At 33.1% G+C, this 24,197-nt stretch overlaps 1 protein-coding gene across 1 annotated transcript; it reads right to left on the reverse strand.

Annotated features, from left to right (window-relative positions):
* Positions 1–209: 209 nt before the first annotated feature.
* On the reverse strand, positions 210–10,266 carry LOC110607995 (disease resistance protein RUN1-like). The gene is made up of 6 exons (XM_043954384.1): positions 10,095–10,266; positions 4,374–4,866; positions 3,021–4,116; positions 2,260–2,535; positions 1,097–2,134; positions 210–750 (listed from the first exon to the last, which is right to left on the reverse strand). Exons 2-6 carry the CDS (start codon positions 4,568–4,570, stop codon positions 241–243), a joined length of 3,117 nt encoding a protein of 1,038 aa, XP_043810319.1. The 5' UTR covers positions 4,571–4,866; positions 10,095–10,266; the 3' UTR covers positions 210–240.
* Positions 10,267–24,197: the final 13,931 nt, after the last annotated feature.

The following is a 24,197-nucleotide window of genomic DNA, read 5'->3' on the forward strand; positions in this document are numbered from 1 at the left end:
ATAGACATAAAAAAAAATTAATTTGATCCGATTGAAAGGTTTACATCCATAAGTAAGGTAGAGATAAAATTACACTATAATAACAAAATGCGATACAATTTTCTGGGTGATCTCAATACTTTTTTTTTTTTTCAATTCTAATAGCAGAACTTTTGAATCAATTTATTAAGAAAATATATTTAAAATTCAAGCCACATAACTAACCTATTTACTTCAAAGATTTCTAATGATTGTTTGGTGCTACTCTTCCAAGTCTTGTGAGTATGCAAAGCGGAATCCACACTTCCTATATTCCACTTCTACATTAGAAAATACTGATTGGGCCCAAAATGAAAGTGAACTGCCATTGGGGTCATGGCCATCCAATGAAGCAGTCTTACTAATAGAGTGTAACCTTTTACACACTAGCCAAAGATGATCTAACCCAATTTGGGCAGAGTTTTCTTCTAAGGTTGTTAAATAGAATGAAGAATCTATTAAATCATCCTCACCTTGATCATTCTTAATGCGACAACCTAGAATAAAATCGCGTGACCTTGTTTTCTTCTCATAGCCATAATTGGAAGAAGCTGAAGGTCGAAGTATAAAATTAGCACAAAAAGCAAATCCCATCAAATTATCATTATTCCGATGTGGGGGTAAATCTACACTTATTGAAGATCCCATGTTCTGATTTTTGAACCATTCTGGAATTTCACTTCCAGGAATACAAACCCCAAACTTGAAGAAGGATGTTTCACTAGAAAGTCCCTGCACCATAAATGCTAAGATACTTAGTCCCTCTTTGTTGTAGAAAATAAATTATATTTGAAAAATATTTTAGTCGAAAAATATTTTATGTGGAAATAATTTTTTATATTTTAGCAAAATAACTTATTTTTTATTATTTAATTTTAATTTTAAAAATAAAATATATTAATAAATTTATATATAAAGATCTTAATAAGAATTTTAAAATAAACAAAATGGCTTAATTTTTTTTAACCATAAAAATATTTTTTTATTGACGAAATTTTTTTATTGTTTCAATGCTGAAATAAATGGAAGCTTAAATGTGTTTATATGTGTGTGCACACACAAGGAGAGAGAGAGATACCTTTAGATGTGTTTTCAGCAATTTGCATGCCCAGCTGCTCAAATTATGATGATCCACCAATCCATGGCAATTGAAAAGATCTAATTTTAATACCCGCAAAGTGCAAGGCTTTAGAGGATTTGGGATATTTTCCAGTGCAATACAACCACCTGCAAATACATATTTTACATTTGCTGGGAGTTCTGGCAGTGATTGGAGCCATTTGCAACCAACCAATCTTAGGAGTGTGAGACTTGAAAGTTGACTGATGCTAGCAGGTAGACTAGCAAACTTATTAAAACTTAAATCCAAGTCCTCTAATGACGATAAGCAACCAATATCACTTGGAACTACTACTCCTGGAAAATTGCAATTGCTTAGATTTAGAGATGTCAGGGATTGCCAACTTGAGAAGTAGTTAAGAAGAGAACTCCATGGTTCCGATGGTTGGACTTCACATCCCTGCCAAGTTAATCTCCTGAGGTTTTTTAACAGTACAATGGAAGATGGCAATTGCCTCACGGCAGTCCCACTAATATCAAGTTCCTCCAAGCATTCTTCATTTCCCAACTTCCCAGGAAATTTATCAAATTTTGAGCAGCCGGAAAGAATGAGAGTTTTGAGAGAAATGTAATGAAAAATATTGCTTGGAAGACTGATAAGTCTTTTGCAATTTCTCAGATTCAACAGGACAAGGCCACTGAGATGTTCAATTGACAATGGCAGTTCTACAATAGCAGTCCCCTCTAAATGCAGCTCCAACAAGTGTTCCATATTTCCTTTAATTTCAGGAAACTTCTTCAATTTAAAGCAGCCAGAGAGAATAAGAACTTGTAAAGATGGCATTTCAATGCTGATTGGAAGTGTCTGAAGACCTATGCAATCTTTCATATTTAAGATGATAAGCCGTTTGAGAAGAAATATTGATGGGTGAACTTCTATTAAGCTTGTACAACCTTCAAGAACTAGTTTCTCAAGGTTCGGTGCTCTAGTGAAATCAGGGGTTCTTCGTAAGGCTTGTGAATGGCTGAGATCGATAAATTTTAACCCATCTAAAGTCTGTTGAAAACATAAGAAGGAAAAAAGTTAAGACTTTCACTGTATTCAAAGAAAAATATTAGCAATTTTTCATCACTCATTCAAGAAAGAAAGTAAAAACAAGCATAAGTACTAGATTATCTTACTATGATTCCACTCCACAGTTGTTTGATGCAGCTACAAGGCATTCGCAGTTCAACAAGTTTTTCTGGTTTGAAGCATAACGGTAAAGATTTCAAGGGGTAACCATGCCATTCAAGAAGTCTTATCTCATTAGAAAGGAATTCTAAGCCTTGGGAAAGTTGCACATTCGCCATTTTGAGGAGTCTTAGTTTGCGCATATTTGACAAGGCTTTGGCACTCAAGTTTATATTTTTTCGTCCCAAAAAGTTGGCAGTCATCATTTCAACTGCTTCTGTTCCCTGACAAACAAAAGCTAAGGATGAGTTAACACATAAACATATTCCTTGGTTTAATCAAGTGATCGAACTATGTTACTTGGATTTGAATACAGGTGTCAGAAATGGGTGTATATCTCTATATTTGACTTGTCAACTTTCAAAATAGAAATTACGGAGATATGGATCTAAGTTTAAATACAGTGTTTGGATACATTATGTAGTATAAAATAAACTAGATTAAAAAAATATATATATAAAATCATATAGTAATAATTATAGTAAGGATAGATGATTAAACACCGTCAAAAATATTATCCAAAATATAATCTAATAACTATTTTTGTCTAAATACATGATTTTTATCTTGCGAGAAAATAATACTTTATTAACTATGCATGAATATATCATTCAAGTGTTTGAGGAGTGCATGAATATGTATCACACACAGGCAAAATGAAGAGTCGGAGTATCAGACTTTTCAAATACATCATAAAGGGTCTACTTACTGAATTTTCAGTTAAGACATGATAGACATCCTTATCAACCCATAACCTGCTGCGCTTTCCAGGCTCATCAGGTGATTCTTTCCAAACAATCTTTTGACCAATTTCTTGCAACAAATCATGCATCCACAATGTATTATTCCCAATAATAGTTAATAGAGATTTATCAATGAGAACTCGAATTCCAATAGCTGCATGAAAACCAAAACTATCAAGCAAATTCATTACATAATCTTTATCCATCCCTTTGAAAACACATGCGATATCTAGAAATATCTTCTTTTCTGTTGGTTTTAGTCCATGAAAACTTATTTCAAGTCTATCAAAAATTTCCTTTTCAGAATCTTCTTTTATTCTTCCCAGTGCACTAGTCCATTCATCTAAGCTTTTACCATAAAAAAAGCATCCAAGAACTTTAAGAGCCAATGGAAGTCCTTGAGCATATCTCACAATTTCTTCGGACAGGTCTATGAAACCTTCCATAGGATTGTCACTCTTAAATGCTTTTAAACTAAATAGTTTTAAAGCATAGCAGTGATTTAGTGTCTCCATCTTATACACTTCATCTACATTATGCTGAACAAGCAAATGTACATCTCTTGTAGTGATTATGATTCTACTTCCTAAGCCAAACCAATCATGATTTCCAGCTAAATGTTCTAATTGGTCTCGTTTATCTACATCATCAAGAACAACAAGAACCCTTTTGCGACAAATTCTATTCCTTATCATATTGCTTCCTTTGCAAACATCCCATATTTTTATATTCTTTTCGTTCAAGAGTTCAGAAAGAAGCTGATGTTGAAGAGCACATAGACCACTTTTCTCAGAAACCTCCCTAACATTGGCAACAAAGCTGCTAGATTCAAATTGATTAGATATCCTATCAAAAATTTCTCTAGCAAGAGTAGTCTTTCCAATCCCACCCATACCATGGATGCCTACAAGGCGAACATCGTCAAACCTCATAGCTAAGCATGAATTCATTTTCTCAAGATGATCATCTATTCCAATAAGTTTCTCACTTGGGGCTGAGACAGCATGATTCAATCTAGCAAGTATAGCTTCAACAATGTCTTGGATCAACTCCGTTTCATGCCTGCAAAATCGAGGCAATACATGTCAGAGGATTAAAGAAAACTTGATCATAACGAAAATGAAATGCCATGAATGAAAACTTCAGTAAAAACATCAAAATAAAGATCATAGCATTATAAAAAAGAGAAGTAATTAACAAGAGTCATCATAATAGCAACTTTCAGAGAAGGTTTGGATTTTTTTTAGCATTATATTAACCCATTCCTTATTTTAAATATGGACTGGTCTCTTTCATCATTTTCTTGGATACAGTAGTACCTGTTGTGTGAATCCCATCCAGATAGATTGGCAACCTTTGTCAGAGTAGTCCTCCACTTATTAACCTTTTCTGCATTTTGCCCAAAATCTTCATCATGCTTAGCAAAAGCTTTCTCAAAATACCCTTTTTGTTTCCGTACATCAGAAGGGTCAACATTATAGAATATTGGAAAAATGATTTGTCCCTTAGTGTTCATGCAGTCAAGAATCTTGACAAGTTCATCCAAGCACCAGGTTGATGAAGCATAATTTCTAGATAAAATAACAATTGAAAGCCTTGAGTCTTCAATTGCTTTCAAAAGTTCTGGAGCAATTTCTTTCCCTCTTTGAAGGCTTCGATCATCCCTAAAGGCAACAATTCCCTTTTGATTTAAAGCAGCATACAGATGATCTGTGAAGCTTGTGCGGGTGTCTTCACCTCTAAAGCTTAGGAACACATCATACTTCCATTGTGGGGTTGAAGATGGTGAAGAAAATGAAGTTGAAGCTGAAGCTGAAGCTATTTGGATCCCCATGGAAGCCATCAAAGATTAAAAGCGTGAATTCTAGCAGAAGCTTTCTGATCTGAAACCAATCTTAAAACTATCCTGTTAAACTGGATCCAGATCTCAAAAGAATGAACAGATAGCACTAGCAAGAGTAGATAAGCTAGAAAAACATAAAGCCAACTATACCTTGAAAAAAAAGTTAAGTATAATAGATAAAAGTGTTAAGTGCAGATGTAGTGCTAGAAACACAAAGGGTTGTTAGCTCAAATTAAAAATCTCTGAGTATTATATTGCATCACTTTTATTTTTTATTTGCAAAATTTTATTGAATGAATCTAGGAAAAATTTAGCATGACTAAACTAAGCCCGAAAATAATCCTTGCATCCCTCCTACAGTTGTGGTATGCTAAGTGAAAAAATGAGTACAGATATTGATAGAAAATAATATTGTCAAACTACCTTGTTAAACTATATCCAAATCTCAAAAGAATGAACAGATGTTAGTTTAACAATTGAAAACACAGAACAAAGACAAAAATTATAACAAAAAATATTGAATAATTTCAAACAGAAAGAAGAAGAGAAAGATTGTTGTAAAGGATCACTTTATTCATGAACTCTTCCTTTACATTTATAGTGATGAATTGAACTGAAAAGCAGAAATTGACGCAACTAAAATCAACAACTAAAGTAGTGCTTGAAAGCACGAAGGGAAAAAAAATCTTCAGATCCCTAAAGACTATATCTGAGATAATTAAAGCAATTAAAAAATAAATAAATAAGAACACATGACAAGCACGTGAGTTTAAAGTAACAGAAGCAATAAACTAATACTCCTCCTTGCTTTCGTTACTGCAAACTCCAAGTCTCTGCCTAAGCAGCTCAAACTTGTTAACTGGGAGTGGCTTTGTAAACAGGTCTGCTATTTGATCTTCAGTTTTGTAGTAAACCAGTGTTGCTCCTCCATTCTCTTGTATCTCTCTCAAAAAAAACAATTTAATGTTGAAATGCTTTGTTTTTCCATGAAAGACCGGATTGTTAGAGATCGCAATCGCTGCTTGATTATCAACAAAAATCTCAGCACCACTTTTCTGCTCCATATTCAGATCACACAAAATTTTCTTTATCCATAAAACTTGATTAACTGCTGCTGTTGCTGCAATAAACTCAACTTCAGCAGTAGATTGTGCCACAATCTCTTGCTTCTTTGAGCACCAAGAGAAGAAACCTGAACCAAGACTGAAACAGTACCCAGATGTACTTTTCATGTCGTCAACTGATCCAGCCCAATCACTATCTGAGAATCCACATAGCCTGAAATTTTCACTTTTTCCAAACTTGACACCATAATTGATTGTACCTTTAATATACCTCAACACTCTCTTTGCTGCAATTAAATGTAACTCACTAGCACAATGCATAAAACGAGATAAGAGACTTACAGCAAATAGAATGTCAGGTCGTGTAGCAGTAAGATACATAAAACATCCAACCAAGCTTCTATAGTGGCCTTCATCAACTTTCTCAGTTCCATCTTCTTTGCTCAACTTCTCTTTTTGATTCATGGGTGTAGCAACTGATTTGCATTCTTCCATTTGAAATTTCTTTAGAATTTCCTTGGCATATTTTTTCTGACAAATGAACACTTCATTTTGGCCTTGTGTAATCTCCATACCAAGAAAATAGTTCATGAGTCCAAGATCCGTCATTTCAAAAACGTGCTCCATTTCTTGCTTGAATTTTTCAACCAGCAGATCATTATTTCCTGTCACCAATATATCATCAACATAAAGAGAGACTATAAGAACATTGTTCTCTTTATGTTTAACATAAAGAGTTGCCTCCGATAAGCTCTTTTTAAAGCCTAAGCTTTGCAAATAGTCATCAATTTTGCTATACCAGGCCCTGGGTGCCTGTTTCAAGCCATAAAGAGCCTTTTTGAGCAAGTAGACTTTATCTTCTTCACCTTGAACAACAAAACCAGCAGGCTGCTCCACATATATTTCTTCCTGCAAAACACCATTCAAAAATGCAGATTTGACATCTAATTGAAATACTTTCCAGCCTTTTTGAGCAGAAATAGCTAGAAGCATTCTGATTGTGTCCAATCGAGCCACAGGAGCAAAGGTGTCTGAGTAATCAACACCAAAAATCTGTGCATAACCCTTAACCACAAGTCTCGCCTTGTGTTTGTTGATGGTGCTATCTGCATTTAATTTTATTCTGAACACCCACTTCACTCCTATAATTTTTCTGTCAGCAGGTTTGTCAACTAACACCCATGTTTTGTTTTTTTGAATCATCGACATCTCCTCCTCCATTGCTTTTTTCCATTTTGGATCTCCAAGAGCTTCTTCATGTCCAGCTGGTTCATAAACTGCCATATTACATCTTTGGTAGATTTCAGAAAGTGACCTGGTTCCTCTAACTGGTAAATCATCAAGATTTTCTTCCAGCAAGTTGTCTTTTGATTGCTCTTCAGGAAGACTAAGCCCATGTAGAAGTTTTGATGAGTCATTCCAATCCCATTGCTTCTCTTCATTAAAGTGAACATCTCTGGTAATAGTCATCTTTCCAGTTTGTGGATGATAAACTTTATAAGCCTTGGATACTAAGCTATAACCGACAAAGATACCAGGAATAGCTTTCTTGTCTAGTTTGTCACGCTTATTTTGTGGAACATAAACAAAACAGACACTACCAAATACTTTCAGAAATTTTAATGAAGGTTTAAAACCATACCAGGCCTCAAATGGTGTTTGATCCTTCAATGCTTTGCTTGGGAGTCGATTTTGGAGAAACACAGTTGTGTTGGCAGCTTCTGCCCAAAAACTCTTAGGCAAGTTCTTTTCATGCAACATACATCTCACCATCTCCATCACATATCTGTTCCTCCTTTCACTGACCCCATTTTGTTGAGGTGTATAGGGAGCAGTAAATTGATGTTCAATGCCGGCTTCTTCACAAAAAGCATTGAACTGAGATGAGGTGTATTCTGTTCCATTATCAGATCTCACAACCTGAATTTTGCAGCCACTCTGATTTTCCACCATATTTTTGAATTTCCAAAAAACTCCAGCCACTTCTGACTTATACTTCAAGAAGAAAATCCAACACATTCTTGTAAGATCATCAATAAACAAGATAAAGTAAAAGCTACCTTGGAGGGATGGAGTTCTTTGAGGTCCTGCAACATCTGTATGAATTAGTTGCAATTTCTGTGAGGCTCTCCAAGTTGATGTAGGAAATGGCAATCTATTCTGTTTACCAAATTGACAAGCATAGCAATCTGGCAATTTTTCAGCAAGCTTTGGCAAATCTCTGATCATATCTTTCTTTTTCATCTCCAACATACGCTGAATATGACAATGGCCAAGTCTTTTGTGCCATACTTCAGTGATATTGTTGGTTTCTGCAACATAAACAGCTTGCTCCTCCTGTGTTGGATCATATAAGAAGCTTCTACCTCTCATTTTAACTCGCAGAACATGCTCTCTTTTTGTATCAAAAAGGTCACAAAACCCATCTTCGAATATTAATTTGAACCCTTTTTCAACTAACTGTCCAACACTTAACAAATTTTGATCAATATCAGGTACAAAAAGAACATCAGACACTGTTTTTATACCTGACATTGTTATAATTGTGACAGTCCCTTTTCCTTTTGCTGGAATGTGAACACCATTACCAACTCTGACTTTACTGATTTTGGTAGGATTCAAATCTTTAAAAAGAGCTCTGTCATAGGTCATGTGATGTGTACAACCACTGTCGATCAACCAACTTTCTGAAACGCATTTTGCTGAGAAACATGATGCAACAAAAATCTGATCTTCATCTTGCTCAACAACTTGGACAACTGCTTCTTGCTTCTTGGTTTTGCAAATTATAGCTTCATGTCCAAGCTGATTACACTTCTTACATTTGGCATCTGGCCTTCTCCAACATTTGAAAGATGCATGACCTGTTCTGCCACAATGTTTACAAGCTGAATATTCTTTTGATCCTCCACCTTTGCCACAATTTTGATCATCTGCGTTCTGCTCATCATTTGAACCAGCTTGCTTTCTTGGAAAGTCTTTTTTTTCATGATGTCTGGCCGGAAGCGCTCCCTCAATGAAACCATTTTGCCTCATAGATCTCCTCTGCTCTTGTGCCTGAAAAGAATTCAGTAACTCGGCCAAAGTGATTTTGGACAAATCCTTTGTATTCTCCAAAGTGGTAATAGAAGCCTCATATTGTTCAGGAGCAGTAACTAACATTTTCTGAACAATTCTAGAATCGTCAAAAGTAGTGCCGAGTAACCTTACTTTATTGACGATATCGAGAAGTCTTTCGGAGTATTCTTTGGCTGTCTCTGACTCCTTCATTCTTTGCAGCTCAAACTCTCTAATGTAATTGAGAGCTTTCATACCCCGAATCCTATCATCACCAGTATACTCCTCCTTCAAATAATCCCAAACTTGCTTAGCTGTTTTGAGAGACATAATTCTGGTGAAGATAGTGTTTGAAACAGCGGAGAACAAACAATTTTTTGCCTTTGATTTTCTGGTTTTCTTTTCCTTGTGGTTTTTTATCTGGGCCACGGTCGGATTTGCAGGCAGCGGAGCAACTTCATAATCCTCTTCCACGGCTTCCCAAAGATCAAGAGCATCCAAGTGGGCTTCCATTCTAATTGCCCAAATTTCATAATTTTCTCCGTCAAAGATGATCGGAGCTTTTGGAAAACTCCCCTCAGGTTCCATCTCACAAGTCCCTTCAAGAACAGGGCTTTGATACCAATTGTTAGTTTAACAATTGAAAACACAGAACAAAGACAAAAATTATAACAAAAAATATTGAATAATTTCAAACAGAAAGAAGAAGAGAAAGATTGTTGTAAAGGATCACTTTATTCATGAACTCTTCCTTTACATTTATAGTGATGAATTGAACTGAAAAGCAGAAATTGACGCAACTAAAATCAACAACTAAAGTAGTGCTTGAAAGCACGAAGGGAAAAAAAATCTTCAGATCCCTAAAGACTATATCTGAGATAATTAAAGCAATTAAAAAATAAATAAATAAGAACACATGACAAGCACGTGAGTTTAAAGTAACAGAAGCAATAAACTAATAACAGATATTGATAGAAAAATGATATTGCAAGAACTCATAAGCTAGAAAAAGATAAATCTACACTATACCTGAAAAAAAAAAGTAAATTAGATAAAAGTGTAGATTCAGTGCTAACCTTGAGAGAATGAGGCAGACAAAAGGGGAAAATACAACGGGCTGTGAGCTCAACTTAAAGATCTTGAGAATGATATTGGAATTGATAGACGCCTCGCCTCTGAGATCAGTTTCAATGCTATCTCTTGTATAAAGCTTAGAAGAAATGGCTAACATCAATTGATGGAGAAGTCTTTTTCTTAGCAAGCCAAGTCAACAATAATTCCTAGCTTCATAATAAAAGCAGAAAAAAAAAATTAAAGTGCATTTTTTTCAACAAAATAATAAATTTTTCTTAGCAAGTCAAGTCAACAATAAATCCAACGTTTGGAAAATTTTAATGGGAAATGGGAGAAAAAAATAAGATAGAAAAATGAAGAAAAAAAGTCTTTTATTTATTTATTTTCTTTTTTTGAATGAAAACAAAATAAAAAAAGAAATATGAAAATAATTGCATATTTCCTTATTTGAAAACTTAAAACATGTTAAATTACTATTTTATTTTTTTTTATAAATTTAAATTTAAATTATATATGAGAATAATAGTAATGTAATTTATATAGTATAATTTTTCTTTTTATCTTTCTTTATTTTCTATCTAAAGTGAAGAGGAGATTATTTCTTTTCTCTATTTTTTTACCCATATTTTTCTGCTTTTATTTTTTTCTCTCTCAGTTTTTATCGACCCACATATAGGGTTAAAATTTTTATAAAATTCATCACACACAGCAACTATATTTTTTTGATGAGAAATTAAAATTATTATTCATGTTAGTATACTACAAGAAAACAGATTTTTGTTGGGAAGATTTTTGTCATTATAATATTAGTGGTGAAATTAAAATTCGTCATTAAAAGTATGGCAAAAAAAACCACTCTGGAAAAATGTATTTTTGCTGTAAAAATTATATTTTCTATTGCGAAAAGATTTTTTCACTGAAAGCTTAATCTTTTTGTGGGGAAGTACTTTCCCACTAAAGATTAAGATATTTATGGCGAATATTATTCACACCAAAAATAAAATATTTGTGACACACATTTTTCCACTAAAAAAATAAATAGTGGCGAAATGGTCCACTAAAACTAGACATTTAAAGTGAAAAACCTCCACACTGATAGTTTTCTTTATGGCAAAATTTAAATATTCTCTACTAAAAACTGGATATTTATGGCAAGAAGTTTCCACGTTAATAATTTTCTTTTGTGACAAAAAAAAAGATTCTCAGTAAAATCAATTGCTAGAAAATTATTATTATTATTATTTTCTTACATTTTAATCAATCTATTTATTAAACACAATTTATTAAAGTGATTGATTATAAAAAATGTATATAAATAGTTAAAGCAAAATATATCCATTAAGAAACTCAAAATGGACAATAGAAGTCATGTATAAATACAAAAATTATAATATATTCATCCAAGACCATACTATTACAATTTAAAATCAAAGTTTTACTTGGATGAGTTGCAAGAGTATATTTGTCTTTTTCAAATGTATCATATACTAAATACTTAAAGGTAACAGGACACTACTTTTGAACTACCATACCACATTACTAATATTGTACGCATCATATTTTTTCGGGTATGGATATGCAAAATAAGAGAGAACATCGAGTAGGTTGGCTTGGTAACTTAACATACTTAATTATGGAAGTTGTGAGCTCCTTATATAGCGTATTGAATAGAGTTTGGATATTGTTAGAAGTGTATGAGATGATAGGGTTATATTTAGCGTAAGATGAGGAATCCTATATAAGATATGATAAGAAATCCTAGATAAAATAGGACGAAAAATCCTATCGGATAAGGATAATATTCTGATATAGATAATATCCTACTGTGATTAGAATTCTACCACTTTATTAGTAGTTTAAAGTGATTTAGATTATTGAGATCCGAATTTAATATATTTTAATATTGATCTACATCAGTAGTCCCTCCTTTAGTTTTCAAATCTTTATGTTTGATACTAGATGGTTCCCTTTGACGAATTTATTGCCTTGTAGGATTTTGGCGACGAAACGCCTCAAAAGTTCACTTTGACGAACTTGTCGCTTTGTAGAATTCTGGCAATGAAATGCCTTAGTGATTCCCTTTGATGAACTTATTGCACAGTGATTCCCTTTGATGAACTTATTGCATTGTAAAATTTTGGTGATGTATCGCTTTGGTGGTTCTCTTTCATGAACTTATTGCCTTATGGGATCTCTTTGATGGTTCCCTTTGACAAACTTGTCACTTTGTGGGATTCTTTGCTCTTGATGATCTTGTCGTCTTGTGGGTTTTTTTTCCTTTGACGAACTTTTCGCCTTGTGGGATTCTTCTTCCCTTGAAGAACTTGGTCGCTTTATGGAATTCTTTTCCCTTGATGAACTTGTTACTTATGGGATTCTTCTTCTTTTGACAAACTTGTCGGTTTGTGGGATTCTTCTTCCCTTAAAGAACTTGTTGCCTTGTGGGATTCTTCTTTCCTTGACAAACTTGTCACCTTATGGAATTCTTCTTTCCTTGACGAACTTGTCACCTTGTGGGATTCTTCTTCCCTTGACAACTTGTCATCTTATGGGATTATTTTCCCTTTACAAACTTATCGTCTTGTAGAATTCTTCTTCTCTTAATGAACTTGTCGCCTTGTGGGGTTCTTTTTCCTTAAAAAACTTGTCGCCTTGTGGAATTTTGGTCATGAGTTGCTTTGATTTTGAAATTCATTGGAATGGACAGAAGGCCACTAAAAGTGAGCACAAAACTTTTGATTCGTGGTATGTCCCATCATTTTAGAGTTGTGTCTCTTTTATGAATGACATACCTTTTGAAACTCATTTGCAAAATTAATTCTTGTATAAAATATTTTTATGAAATTTTCTAGAATAATAGCAAAGCAAGACAACATGTGTGATGTGCTTTCAAAATTCAAATCAAACTATTTACTGTAATATTAATATTTTGAATGTGTATGCATAGCATGAAAATACTTTGGCTAATATGGTTGGAGTGCAAAGGTTATAATACCATTGCTAAAATAAAAAATAAAAAATTAAATTTACATGAGAGGACGGATAGTTGTTAGTTACATAAAATTATTTAATTGATGTGTTTAAACATTGTAATTTTGTTAATAAAATAATTGGTAACTTTTCTTTTCCTCTCTCTTTTTTTATACAATAAAGGACTCTTGCTAAATCATTAATATAATGGTAGATCTTATAAAAAAAACATAATAAAGAACTAATACTGATGGACCTTCATACTTAATGAGAGTTTGAGTGATACTTAAAAATAATAAAATATTTATGCATCTCATTTAGCGATGATAAAATTCTATTGCTGATTTAGCGAAGCTGTCACAAAATTTGTCGCTACATTAATGACTCGTAGTTTTTTTGTCACAAAAAGTTTACGACGAGGATAGCAAATATGAGATCACATCTGTTGCATAAGCTTTTTGCGAGAAATAAAACCCTTAAGCAACAGTATTTATTTCATCGTAAAAGCCAAGATTTCTAATAAAGCGCTAGAGATATATAAATTTTGTTATAATAGATTTTGCGATGGAATTCAATTCTTTAGCAAAGGAAATATTTCCGTCGTAGAAGCTCAAATTTCTGCTTATTTAGTCACAATTTGTTTAAATAATAAAAACAGTATAAGATATATAATTTTTGTATCCGCCAATGATATTATACACATTATATTTCTTCAGGTATAGATCTACAAAATAAGAGAAAATACCGAGTGGATTGACTTGGTAACCTCTTTGATACTTAATTCAGTGGGGTGTTAATAAATAATCGAATTAACTATTGAGAGAATAACATACCTGATTATGGAGATTGTGAGCTACTTATATATAGTATATTAGATAGAATTTGAATATTATTAAGATGTGAACTTCTATATAAACTAGAATAAAAAATCCTAATAAGATAAAATATAGAATCCTATCGGATAAAGATAATATTTTAATATGAATTATATGTTATTGTGATTAAAATTCTACTCTTTATTAGGAATTTCCATGATTTGAATTATTAATATCTGGATTTAATATATTTTATATATTAATTTATATCGATTACTATATAAGTCTAGTAAATATACACAAATAAATAATTTTTTTTAAAAAAAACAAAGAAATGACTTGATAGCATATGTCTGATTCTTGTGATGCTGATGAACATGCGGCAGCAACAGAAGAAGAATACAATTATTGTCCGACATTTTTCATCTGTAAAGATAAAAAAAATATCAAATGCACCGTTTGTCCATGTTAAAGAAGAAATATCCAAGCCGAAAAGTTATTGCATATGCACAAAAAAGAAAATAGTATGATTTATTAGCTAAAATAAATTATAATAGTTGTCCAAACATAGAAATAACCAAGACTCGATTAAAATGTTGCATAAAATAATTAATTATATACATGTCAATTGTTAAGTCTGTTCTGTATTCTATTGCTCTTGTGAACAGGAAAAAAATTTACTTAATAAATTAATATAACAAAGTTATATAGCATTAAACTCATAAAGTTCTTTACTTGGTATTTGTTTACGTAGACGATATATATAGTTGAAATTAGATATGAGTATTCGATCGATTTGATTTAAAATTAAATCGAACTGAAAAATCGAAAATTAAAATTTTATTATTTGTAAAACCAAACTTATTTCGAATAGAAATCGATTTAAATCAAATCGATATAATTTGATTTAATTCGATTTGATTTGATCTATTATTGCTTTTTACACGTATTCTATTGAAATATTTTAATTTTGATTATGACTTAATTTCTTTACGTTATCAAAAATAATATATTATTGTTACTAATTTATTCGGTTCGATTTTATTGATTTTTCTGATTAAAACTAAATTCAATTAATTCAATTCGAATAATTTTTTCAGTTTGAACCGAATACTGCTCTCCATTTATTGAAATCATGACTTCTTATATCCCCTAAAATATGAAAGAAAGCAAATTAAGAGAATGCTGCATACATTGTACACATATCTCATGTAACTATTGAAAAAAAAATTACATCTATCATATAATAAACTTATTATCTCTGTGTATTTATTTTTTATTTTTCTTTGCATGGTTTCAAAATGCATTTCATAATGAAATGTGCAGAGTTATTAATTTATCAATATAAATAAATATTATAATGCTGAATAAAGTGCATCTTTTGTTCTATTTTATTGTGTTTACCAGTATATATCAATTATTTTTAAAAAAACAATATAGTAATCAACTTATTCTAAAAATTTAAAATTTAATGAAATATGTTTTCATCAAATATAAAATCATAAATTATCCAAACTTAAAATAAAATTACAGTTAAGGAATTAAAAATTTTACTATTAATAAAATTTTATAGTATGATTTAAAAATATAAAATATAAAAATAATATTAAGATAGGAAATAATCTGGGCAATAAAAAGATAATATAACTAGTAAATATTTATACATGTGTAAAAATCAAGAGTAAATATTGTCTTATAATATATGCCATCTAATTTAATAAGTGTTAACAAAATAGCATGTGACTGTATATATATATATATATATATATATATATATATATATATATATATATATATATATATATATGTAAATTAAGCTAATTTTTTAATATATTAAATTATTAAAAAATAAAAAATAACAATAAAATTTACTGATAAAATTATTTAAAAAATTATCATTAAAATAAATTATTGATCACTTAACAATAATTTAAAGTACCGATGATAATATTATCAGCCGTTTATCGATAAAAAATTATAATTATATTTTTATTTTTTTTTAGTGAGAATACTGTTTACAAGTTTGTTAAGTTTGTTAACATGTAATATTTTTTTAAATAACAAAATCTATGAATTTAAGGAAATTAATTTTTTTTCTCAATCAAAGCAAAAGTAATATTGAAAATTCATAATCCCTTCTTCATACATAAGGCAGAGAAGGTAATTAATCTGCAATTCCTTGGAAACTGATTGATAAAGTACTCTAAGAATTCAAATATTAATGATGTGTATGACTAATTCTAGAATTATTCAATAATGTTGTCTTTGCTTCACCTGCTGATAAATAAAGGAAAATTATTGTAACCTCCCATATAATGGGTTATGAAAAAAATTAAGGGTTATACATAACCTAACTCAATATTAATAAATAATTTAAATTAATTATTTTAGATCTAATAAAAAATATAAAAATTATTTAAATGAAATTAGGCTAGTACAATTAATATAACATCACAAGTTGATGGGTTAAATGATATATAACTCCATGGTTTCTTAATGTGGTTCATTGAATTTTTATTTAATTATAAAATTTTCACAATGAATTTCACTTTCTCTTTTGACTCAAAATCATAAATTTTTTAATTTATATGTAAAAGATAATTACTATTATTTTTATTAACTTAAATATATGCATGCACTCCTGCATAATAAATTTAAAATAATAACTATAAATTATTGCATACATATTTAAAAATTATATTTAGACAAATTATTATAAATTTTTTAAAAATTAAAATTATTAATTACTAGTGAATAAACCTTAAATGATATATATTGTAGGATGGGATAATATCAAGTAAATATCAAAACTAATAAGGATACATATAAAAATAAAAATTCATTTTACCTTAAAAATTTTATGAGGGAGAGGCGGATAGTACCTGAATATTACTTTGTTTTGAATTTTTTCCATTTCATTGCGAGTCATAAATATGAGCGGCTAAATTTTTAGTTTAATTCAAGAGATTTTGTAATTTTTTCTGAGATGATGTTTTTATTATAATTATCTTTTTAGTTAAATGGTTATTAATATTTACTTTTTTCACGAGAATCAAACTTTCAAACTCATTTAAAAGAGAAAAGTGTCGAATTATTCATTCCAACTCTCGTTGGTTAATCTTGAATGTTTTTAATTGCTTGAATAATTAACTAAATTGGTCTATTAATTGATTGTTTGATGTGATTAATTGCTAATTCATCTTCCTAAACCGTAATTGTTGTGTGAGAATGAATGATCGTCGCAATTAGGTATGGTACAAATTTTCATTTATAACCTAAGGCAACAATAGATTAATTAAATAGTTTATGCTTCTTATTCAATTTTATTACCAATTTGATGAAGATTGTCTAGATACCAATTTCAGTTGAATAATTAAAATTAGTAAAAGTGTTAGGCTTGAATTGATGATTTTAAGAAATTAGTTTGAGCATTTACCTTGTTCTTTGCTATGTTTAAGTTAAGTATTTAATCAGAGGTGAAATTTATATTTTGTTTATAAGCAAAAAGTGCATTGAATTGTGAATTTTCATTGAACTGAAATTTCGTTATTATTGAGGATTTTGATTGGTAGAATTAATTAGGCCATTTAATTTTTATAAATCTGATTGTTATTTCCCAACCCCTCTTTTTTTTTAGTGAAAATTTTAATTTTCAGCCTCTATGGTTTGACCTAGTTTACCATTTTACTGCATAAAAGTTATTCATAAACTGGTTTAATCATTAGATTAATTTTGGTGAAATCAGCCGCATCAGGTATTAATTTATGGGTTAGCTCACTAATATATTTCTAATTAATATATATTTAAAAAGTAAAATTTATTAGGTTGAGGAATAATTTCGTAACGAAAAAATATGAGTTGAAATATATTTAAAAAATATAAAATTTATTTTTTTTTAAATATATTAATTTAAAAAGAAAAAAAAAATACAATAATAATTGTAGAAAGAAAAGTGTTGTTGCCGAAACGAAACTGTGTTGCGATTGGTCAATCTGTAAAAAAAAAAATGAGGTGATGGGTGTTTATGACAACCACTATGATGCTCAAATCAGTAAATTGAAGAGAAGGACGAGTGTAATGAGATACTTTAAATTCAAAAATAGTTGTGTCAGAAGAGTGTACCTTAATATTCATCTACTTTTATACTGTAAAAAGATGAAATTGGTTATCACATTTTCTAAAAATTCGACTAACACCAGCTAGTGGATATGGGATCACGTGATTATGGGTGTAATGGAAATCTGCTGGATTGCGTTCTTTAACGGTAACTTCCCATGGAGTCTCGCTCTGTAGTTGAGAGCGCGATCTTGACGAAGATACCTACGGTATCCAGGTCATCTTTTCCGCCAGCAGGATCGAGTATCATCTAATCAAATCTTTGTCATGTGACTCTGTCTTCGAGTGTCATTTCATGGCCTATTTTGGGCGATTGTTTTGCTATATAAAAAATCTCCCGCTAATATTCGATTCTTTGGATTCCAAGGTGATAGTTGTCTTCACAATCTAAGGCAAATGACATGTTTAGATTGGCCTTCCATGATTTTAATGAAAATATTTATCTCTCATATCTTGTCATCATTGAGTGTTCACATGCTCTGTACTCGTTTATAACTCTCATCCGACCATCATCAAACAATACTTAAATGATCTCTTTAAAAAAATTGTTAAGGAGCTCTGTACTCGTTTATAACCCTCGTCCGGTCATCATCAAACAAGACTTAAATGATCTCTTTAAAAAATTGTTAAGGGGCTAACATCCGACCAAGCACCTAGCAAAATATGCTTTTTACCTATAAAATAACTTTAAACTTTTTAATGAGACTTATCCCGCCTTGTGACTCGCCTGGTGGATACCCACCTCGTTACTATGGAATAAATAACTTGAAAAAAATAATAAATCGAACTTAAGACAGGGCCATTATAATGACTTAAGGATTTTATTAATTGGGTCTGACACCCGGTTGTTAGCCTTGCAGATACTCGTCTTGTGCCGCTTTTTGGTAGAGACTTAACTTTGTCTTTTAGGATTAACACCCGAAGACTCACTTGGCGGTTCGCCTTGTGGCACTTTTTGATAGAAACTTGTCTTTGTCTTTTGGACTAACACTTGAAAACTCGCCTGGCGGTTACCCATTTTGTGGCACTTTTTTGCATAAACTTGCCTTTATCTTTTAGGATTAACACCCGAAGACTCGCTTGGCAGTTGCTTGCCTTGTGGCACTTTTTGGCAGAAACTTAATTTAGTTAGCGGGACTAAAACCTGATTATGGGCCTAACGGATACTCGCCTTGTGGTCTTGGCATAAAATGCCTTGTTTAGCAAGACTAGCACCAGGTTATGAGCATGTGGATATCCGCTTTGTGGTCTTGGTATAAAATGTCTTATTTAGCGAGACTAACACCTGGATTATGGGTCCGGCGTAAACTCGACTTGTGGCAGTGGCATAAATTTAGCGGGACTAACACTCAGTCATTAGCCTGGCGAATACCCACCTTAGAGGCCTTGGCATAAAATGTCTTAGTTAGCGGGACTAACACCTAGTCATTAGCCTAGCATAAAATGTCTTGTTTAGCAGGACTAACACCTAGATTATAGATCTAGTGAATACCCGCCTTATAGCTGTGGCATAAAATGCCTAATTTAGTAGGACTAACACCCATATTATGGGCCCGCTGGATACCCGCCTTGTGGCTTGGCATAAAATGCCTTATTTAGCAGGACTAACACTCACATTATGTGGCCTGCAGATATCCTCCTTGTGGCTTGGCATAAAATGTCTTATTTAGCGGGACTAACACCCGATTATGAGCTTGGTGCAATAAAATGCCTTGTTTAGCGGGACTAACACCTGGTTATGAGCCTAGTGCATACTTGCGTTGTGGTCATGGCATAAAATCCCTTAGTTAGCAGGACTAACACCTGGTTATGAGCCTGGCGGATACCCGTCTTGTGGACATGGCATAAAATGCCTTAGTTAGCAGGACTAACACTCAAATTATGGGTCTAGCGGATACCCGCCTTGTAGCCGGGGCATAAAATACCTTATTTAGCGCGACTAACTCCCAAATTATAGGCCTGACAAATACTCGTCTTGTGGCCTTGGCATAAAATGTATTATTTAGCGGGACTAACACTCGGATTGTGAGGCCTGACGGATACCCGCCTTGTAGCCTATAATAAAATAGCTTATTTAGTGGGACTAACACCCAGATTATGGGCCTGGCGGATACTCGCCTTGTGGTCTTGGCATAAAATTCCTTAGTTAGTAGGACCAACACCCGGTTTATGGGCCTGGCAGATACCCGCCTTGTGGTCTGGCATAAAATGTCTTATTTAGCGGGACTAACACCTGGACTATGGGCTTGGCGGATACTCGCCCTGTGGCTTTGGCATAAAATGTCTTAGTTAGCAGAATTAACACCCGATTTATGAGCCAAGCAGATGCCCGCCTTATGGCCTAGCATAAAATGTCTTATTTAGCAAGACTAACACTCAGATTATGTGGCTTGGCGAATACTCACCTTGTTGCTTAGCATAAAATATATTATTCAGCGGGACTAACACCCAGATTATGGGTTTGGAAGATACCCTCTTGTAGCCTAATATAAAATGCTTTATTTAGCGGGACTAACACCCCAATTATATTGCCTAGCAGATACACGTCTTGTGGCCTAGTATAAAATACTTTATTTAGCGGGACTAACACCCGGATTATGTGATCTAACGGATACTCGCCTTGTGGCCTAATATAAAATATCTTATTCAGCGGGACTAACACCCGGTTTATGGGCCTGGCGGATACCCGCCTTGTGGCCTAGCATAAAATGTCTTATTTAGCGGGATTAACACTCTGATTATGAGCTTGGCGGATACTCACCTTGTTGCCTTGGCATAAAATGCCTAGTTAGCAGGACTTACACCCTGTTTATGGGCCTAGTGGATACTCGCCTTGTGGCCTAACATAAAATGTCTTATTTAGTGGGACTAACACCCGGATTATGTGGCTTGGGGGATACCTGCCTTGTTGCCTGACATAATATGTCTTATTCAGCGGGACTAACACCCAGATTATGGGTCTGGTAGATACCAGTCTTGTAGCCTGACATAAAATGTCTTATTTAGTGGGACTAACACATGGATTATGTGGCCTGACGAATACCTGTCTTGTGGCCTGGCATAAAATTTATTATTTAGCGGAACTAACACCCGGTTTATGGGCCTAGCGAATACCCGTCTTGTGACCATGGCATAAAATGTCTTATTTAGCGAGACTAACACCTGGATTATGGGCTTGGCAGATACTCGCCTTGTAGCCTTGGCATAAAATATCTTACTTAGCGGGACTAACATCCGGATTGTGTGGTCTGGCGGATACTCGCCTTGTAGTCAGGCATAAAATGCCTTATTTAGGATGACTAACTCCCAGATTTTGGGTCTGACGAATACCTGCCTTGTGGCCTTGGCGTAAAATTCCTTAGGTAACGGGACTAACACCCGATTTATGGGCTTGGCTAATACTCGCCTTGTGGTCTGGCATAAAATGCCTTATTTAGTGGGACTAACACCCGGATTATAGGCTTGGTATATACTCGCCTTGTGGCTTTCGCATAAAATGCCTTAGTTAGCAGCGCTAACACCCGGTTTATGGACTGGCTGATATCCGCCTTGTGGTTGTGGCATAAAATGCCTTATTTAGCTAAACTAACACCCAGATTATGTGGCTTGGCGGATACCCTCCTTATTGTGTGGCATAAAATGTATATTCAGCGGGACTAACACCCGAATTATGGGTCTAGCAGATACCCGCCTTATGGTCTGGCATAAAATGCCTTATTTAGCGGGAGTAACACTCGGATTATGTGGCCTGGCAGATACCCGCCTTGTGGCCTAGCATAAAATGCCTTATTTAGCGTGACTAATACTTAGATTATGTGGCCTGACATATATTCTCCTTGTGGCCTGGCATAAGATACCTTATATAGTGGAACTAACACCTGGATTATGGGCCTGACGGATACTCGCTTTGTAGCCTTGGCATAAAATTACTTAGTTAGCGAGATTAACACTCGGATTATGTGGTTTGGCAGATACCTGCCTTGTGGCCTGGCATAAAATTTCTTTTTTATAAGGACTAACACTCGGATTATGGCGTAACGGATACTCGCCTTGTGGCCTTGCTATAAAATGCCTTAGTTAGTGGGAGTAACAGCCGGTTATTAAGCTTAGCAGATACCTGCCTCGTGGTGCTTTTTGGTAAAGACTTGAATTTATCTTTTGCAATCTCTTAGCGCTTGGACTTCATCATCTAGCCTGATATACTTCTGGGCTTTGTACATTAGGTGTTGGTACATAGCAGCTGGGCTCTTGATTAGAGAATCCATGAACTTAATATTGTGTGTTCCTTTCTTTAATGCTTCACATGCTATCTCATGATTTAATTCCTCTACTTTTATTGCTTCTGCATTAAACCGCAAGATAAAGCTCCTTAAAGACTAGCTCTCTCCTTAGCGGATCTTTCGCAAGTCAGATGAGAGCTTTTTAGGAGATATATAAGGAAAAAACCTAGATTTAAATAACATAGCAAATTGTGTAAAATTTTGAATTCAACCTGGGCTCAGATGTTGATATATTTCTGAGCCAAACCTATGAGTGTTGACGAAAACATCCATTACAACACAAAATCATTAACATCTTGAAGCTGCATTGTCATCCTAAAGATCGCCAGGTGACTTTTGGGATTTGTTGTTCCGTCATATTTGTGCAAACTTGGAAGTTTGAACTTGGCCAAAAATGTCTCTGCCAAGATCTTTTCTAATAGGGGCGAGGCATCATCCTGCCTATAATCCTTTTTCTACTCCTTCTAGTATCTTTGCACCGCCATATAAGCTTTCAGTTGACGTCTTTCGAAGCCTCGTCCGACGACTCCTTTTCCTCCAGCTTGGCCTTCCCCTTGAGTTGTGTTTGGATTGCGTATGTTCGATTCATTGGGGTGTCAATAGAAGCTTCCTCCCTGATCCTGGGAGCCCTGAAGGAGGCCTCCTCCCAAGCTTTATACTGCTCGAAAGTGGCCAGTAGCCTTTTTATATATTGAAGCATTTGCTCATTATTTAGATTGCTCAAATCAGCCTCATTGATCATTAATGGGGTATTTTGTCTACTACCAGGAGTGAAGAAAATGATTACGCCCTTCCTAGCAGCAACCTTATCAACAGCTCGTGAATTGTCAACCATTTTAGAGCATAGAAAAGGAAAAAGATTGTTTTTTAAGAGAAAATAAATGAAAGGCCGGTTTCAACTCCGATTGAACAGAGAAAATCTAATAGAATATTTCCGTAATGGAACCAAATGATATGGTTGAAATGAGATTGTAGTGCAATTGGTCGATCTGCAAGAAAAAGAAAGCGAGGTTATGGGTATCTATGTCAGTCACTCTGACACTCAAGTCAGTAAACTGAAGAGAATGTTGAGTGTAATGAGATACTTTAAACTCAAGAGTAGTTGTGTTAAAAGAACGTACCTTGATCTCTATATTAATCTCCTTTTATACTGTAAGAAGATGGAGTTGGTTATCACATCTCTTGAAAATACGACTAACATCAGCTAATGGATATAGAATTCTGTGATTATAGGTGTAATGGAGATCTGCTGGATTGCGTTCTCTAGCGGTAACTTCCTATGGAGTCTCACCTTGTAGTTAAGAGGGCGAGTCTTGGCGAAAATACCTAAACTTTTCAGGTCCTCTTTTTCGCCAACGGGATCGAGTATCTTCTGATCAAACCCTTGCCATGTGACGCTGTCTTCTAACATCAACTTATTGCCTATTTTGGACGATTGTTGTGCTATATCAGAAGAAATATAACTATCTATAACGATATTGTTTCTATTAGCGGTTTTTTTTTTCTCATTTAACATTTCCAAATCTAATTAATTGATTAGTCTTTTGTAATTGTCTTTTTTTTAATTTTCCAATTAATAAAATTGACTATGACCTAAAAAAAAAAACCGTTATACATATTTCATCTGGAAAATAAAGTTTAGCCTGAGATGAGAGAAATTATGCATTATATTAGTGATTCATCCTATATAAAATTATAAGCGAATTATATTGTAAGATATCAACAACAGTTAGTTCCATAAATAACTTTTTCCTATGCGTTAAAATTGGAAAAAGCGTTGATAATTGTTTTTCTTGTTGAAGGATTTAAAAAGCTTATCCACATATTATTACTTTCATCATGGTCAACGTTACTAATTTTATTATGATCTAATGAGATATGATATTGATTTTTTTTAAAAAAAAAAATTTGAGTAAATAATATA

This window comes from Manihot esculenta, chromosome 2 (genome assembly GCF_001659605.2).
Source record: "Manihot esculenta cultivar AM560-2 chromosome 2, M.esculenta_v8, whole genome shotgun sequence".
NCBI lineage: Eukaryota > Viridiplantae > Streptophyta > Magnoliopsida > Malpighiales > Euphorbiaceae > Manihot > Manihot esculenta.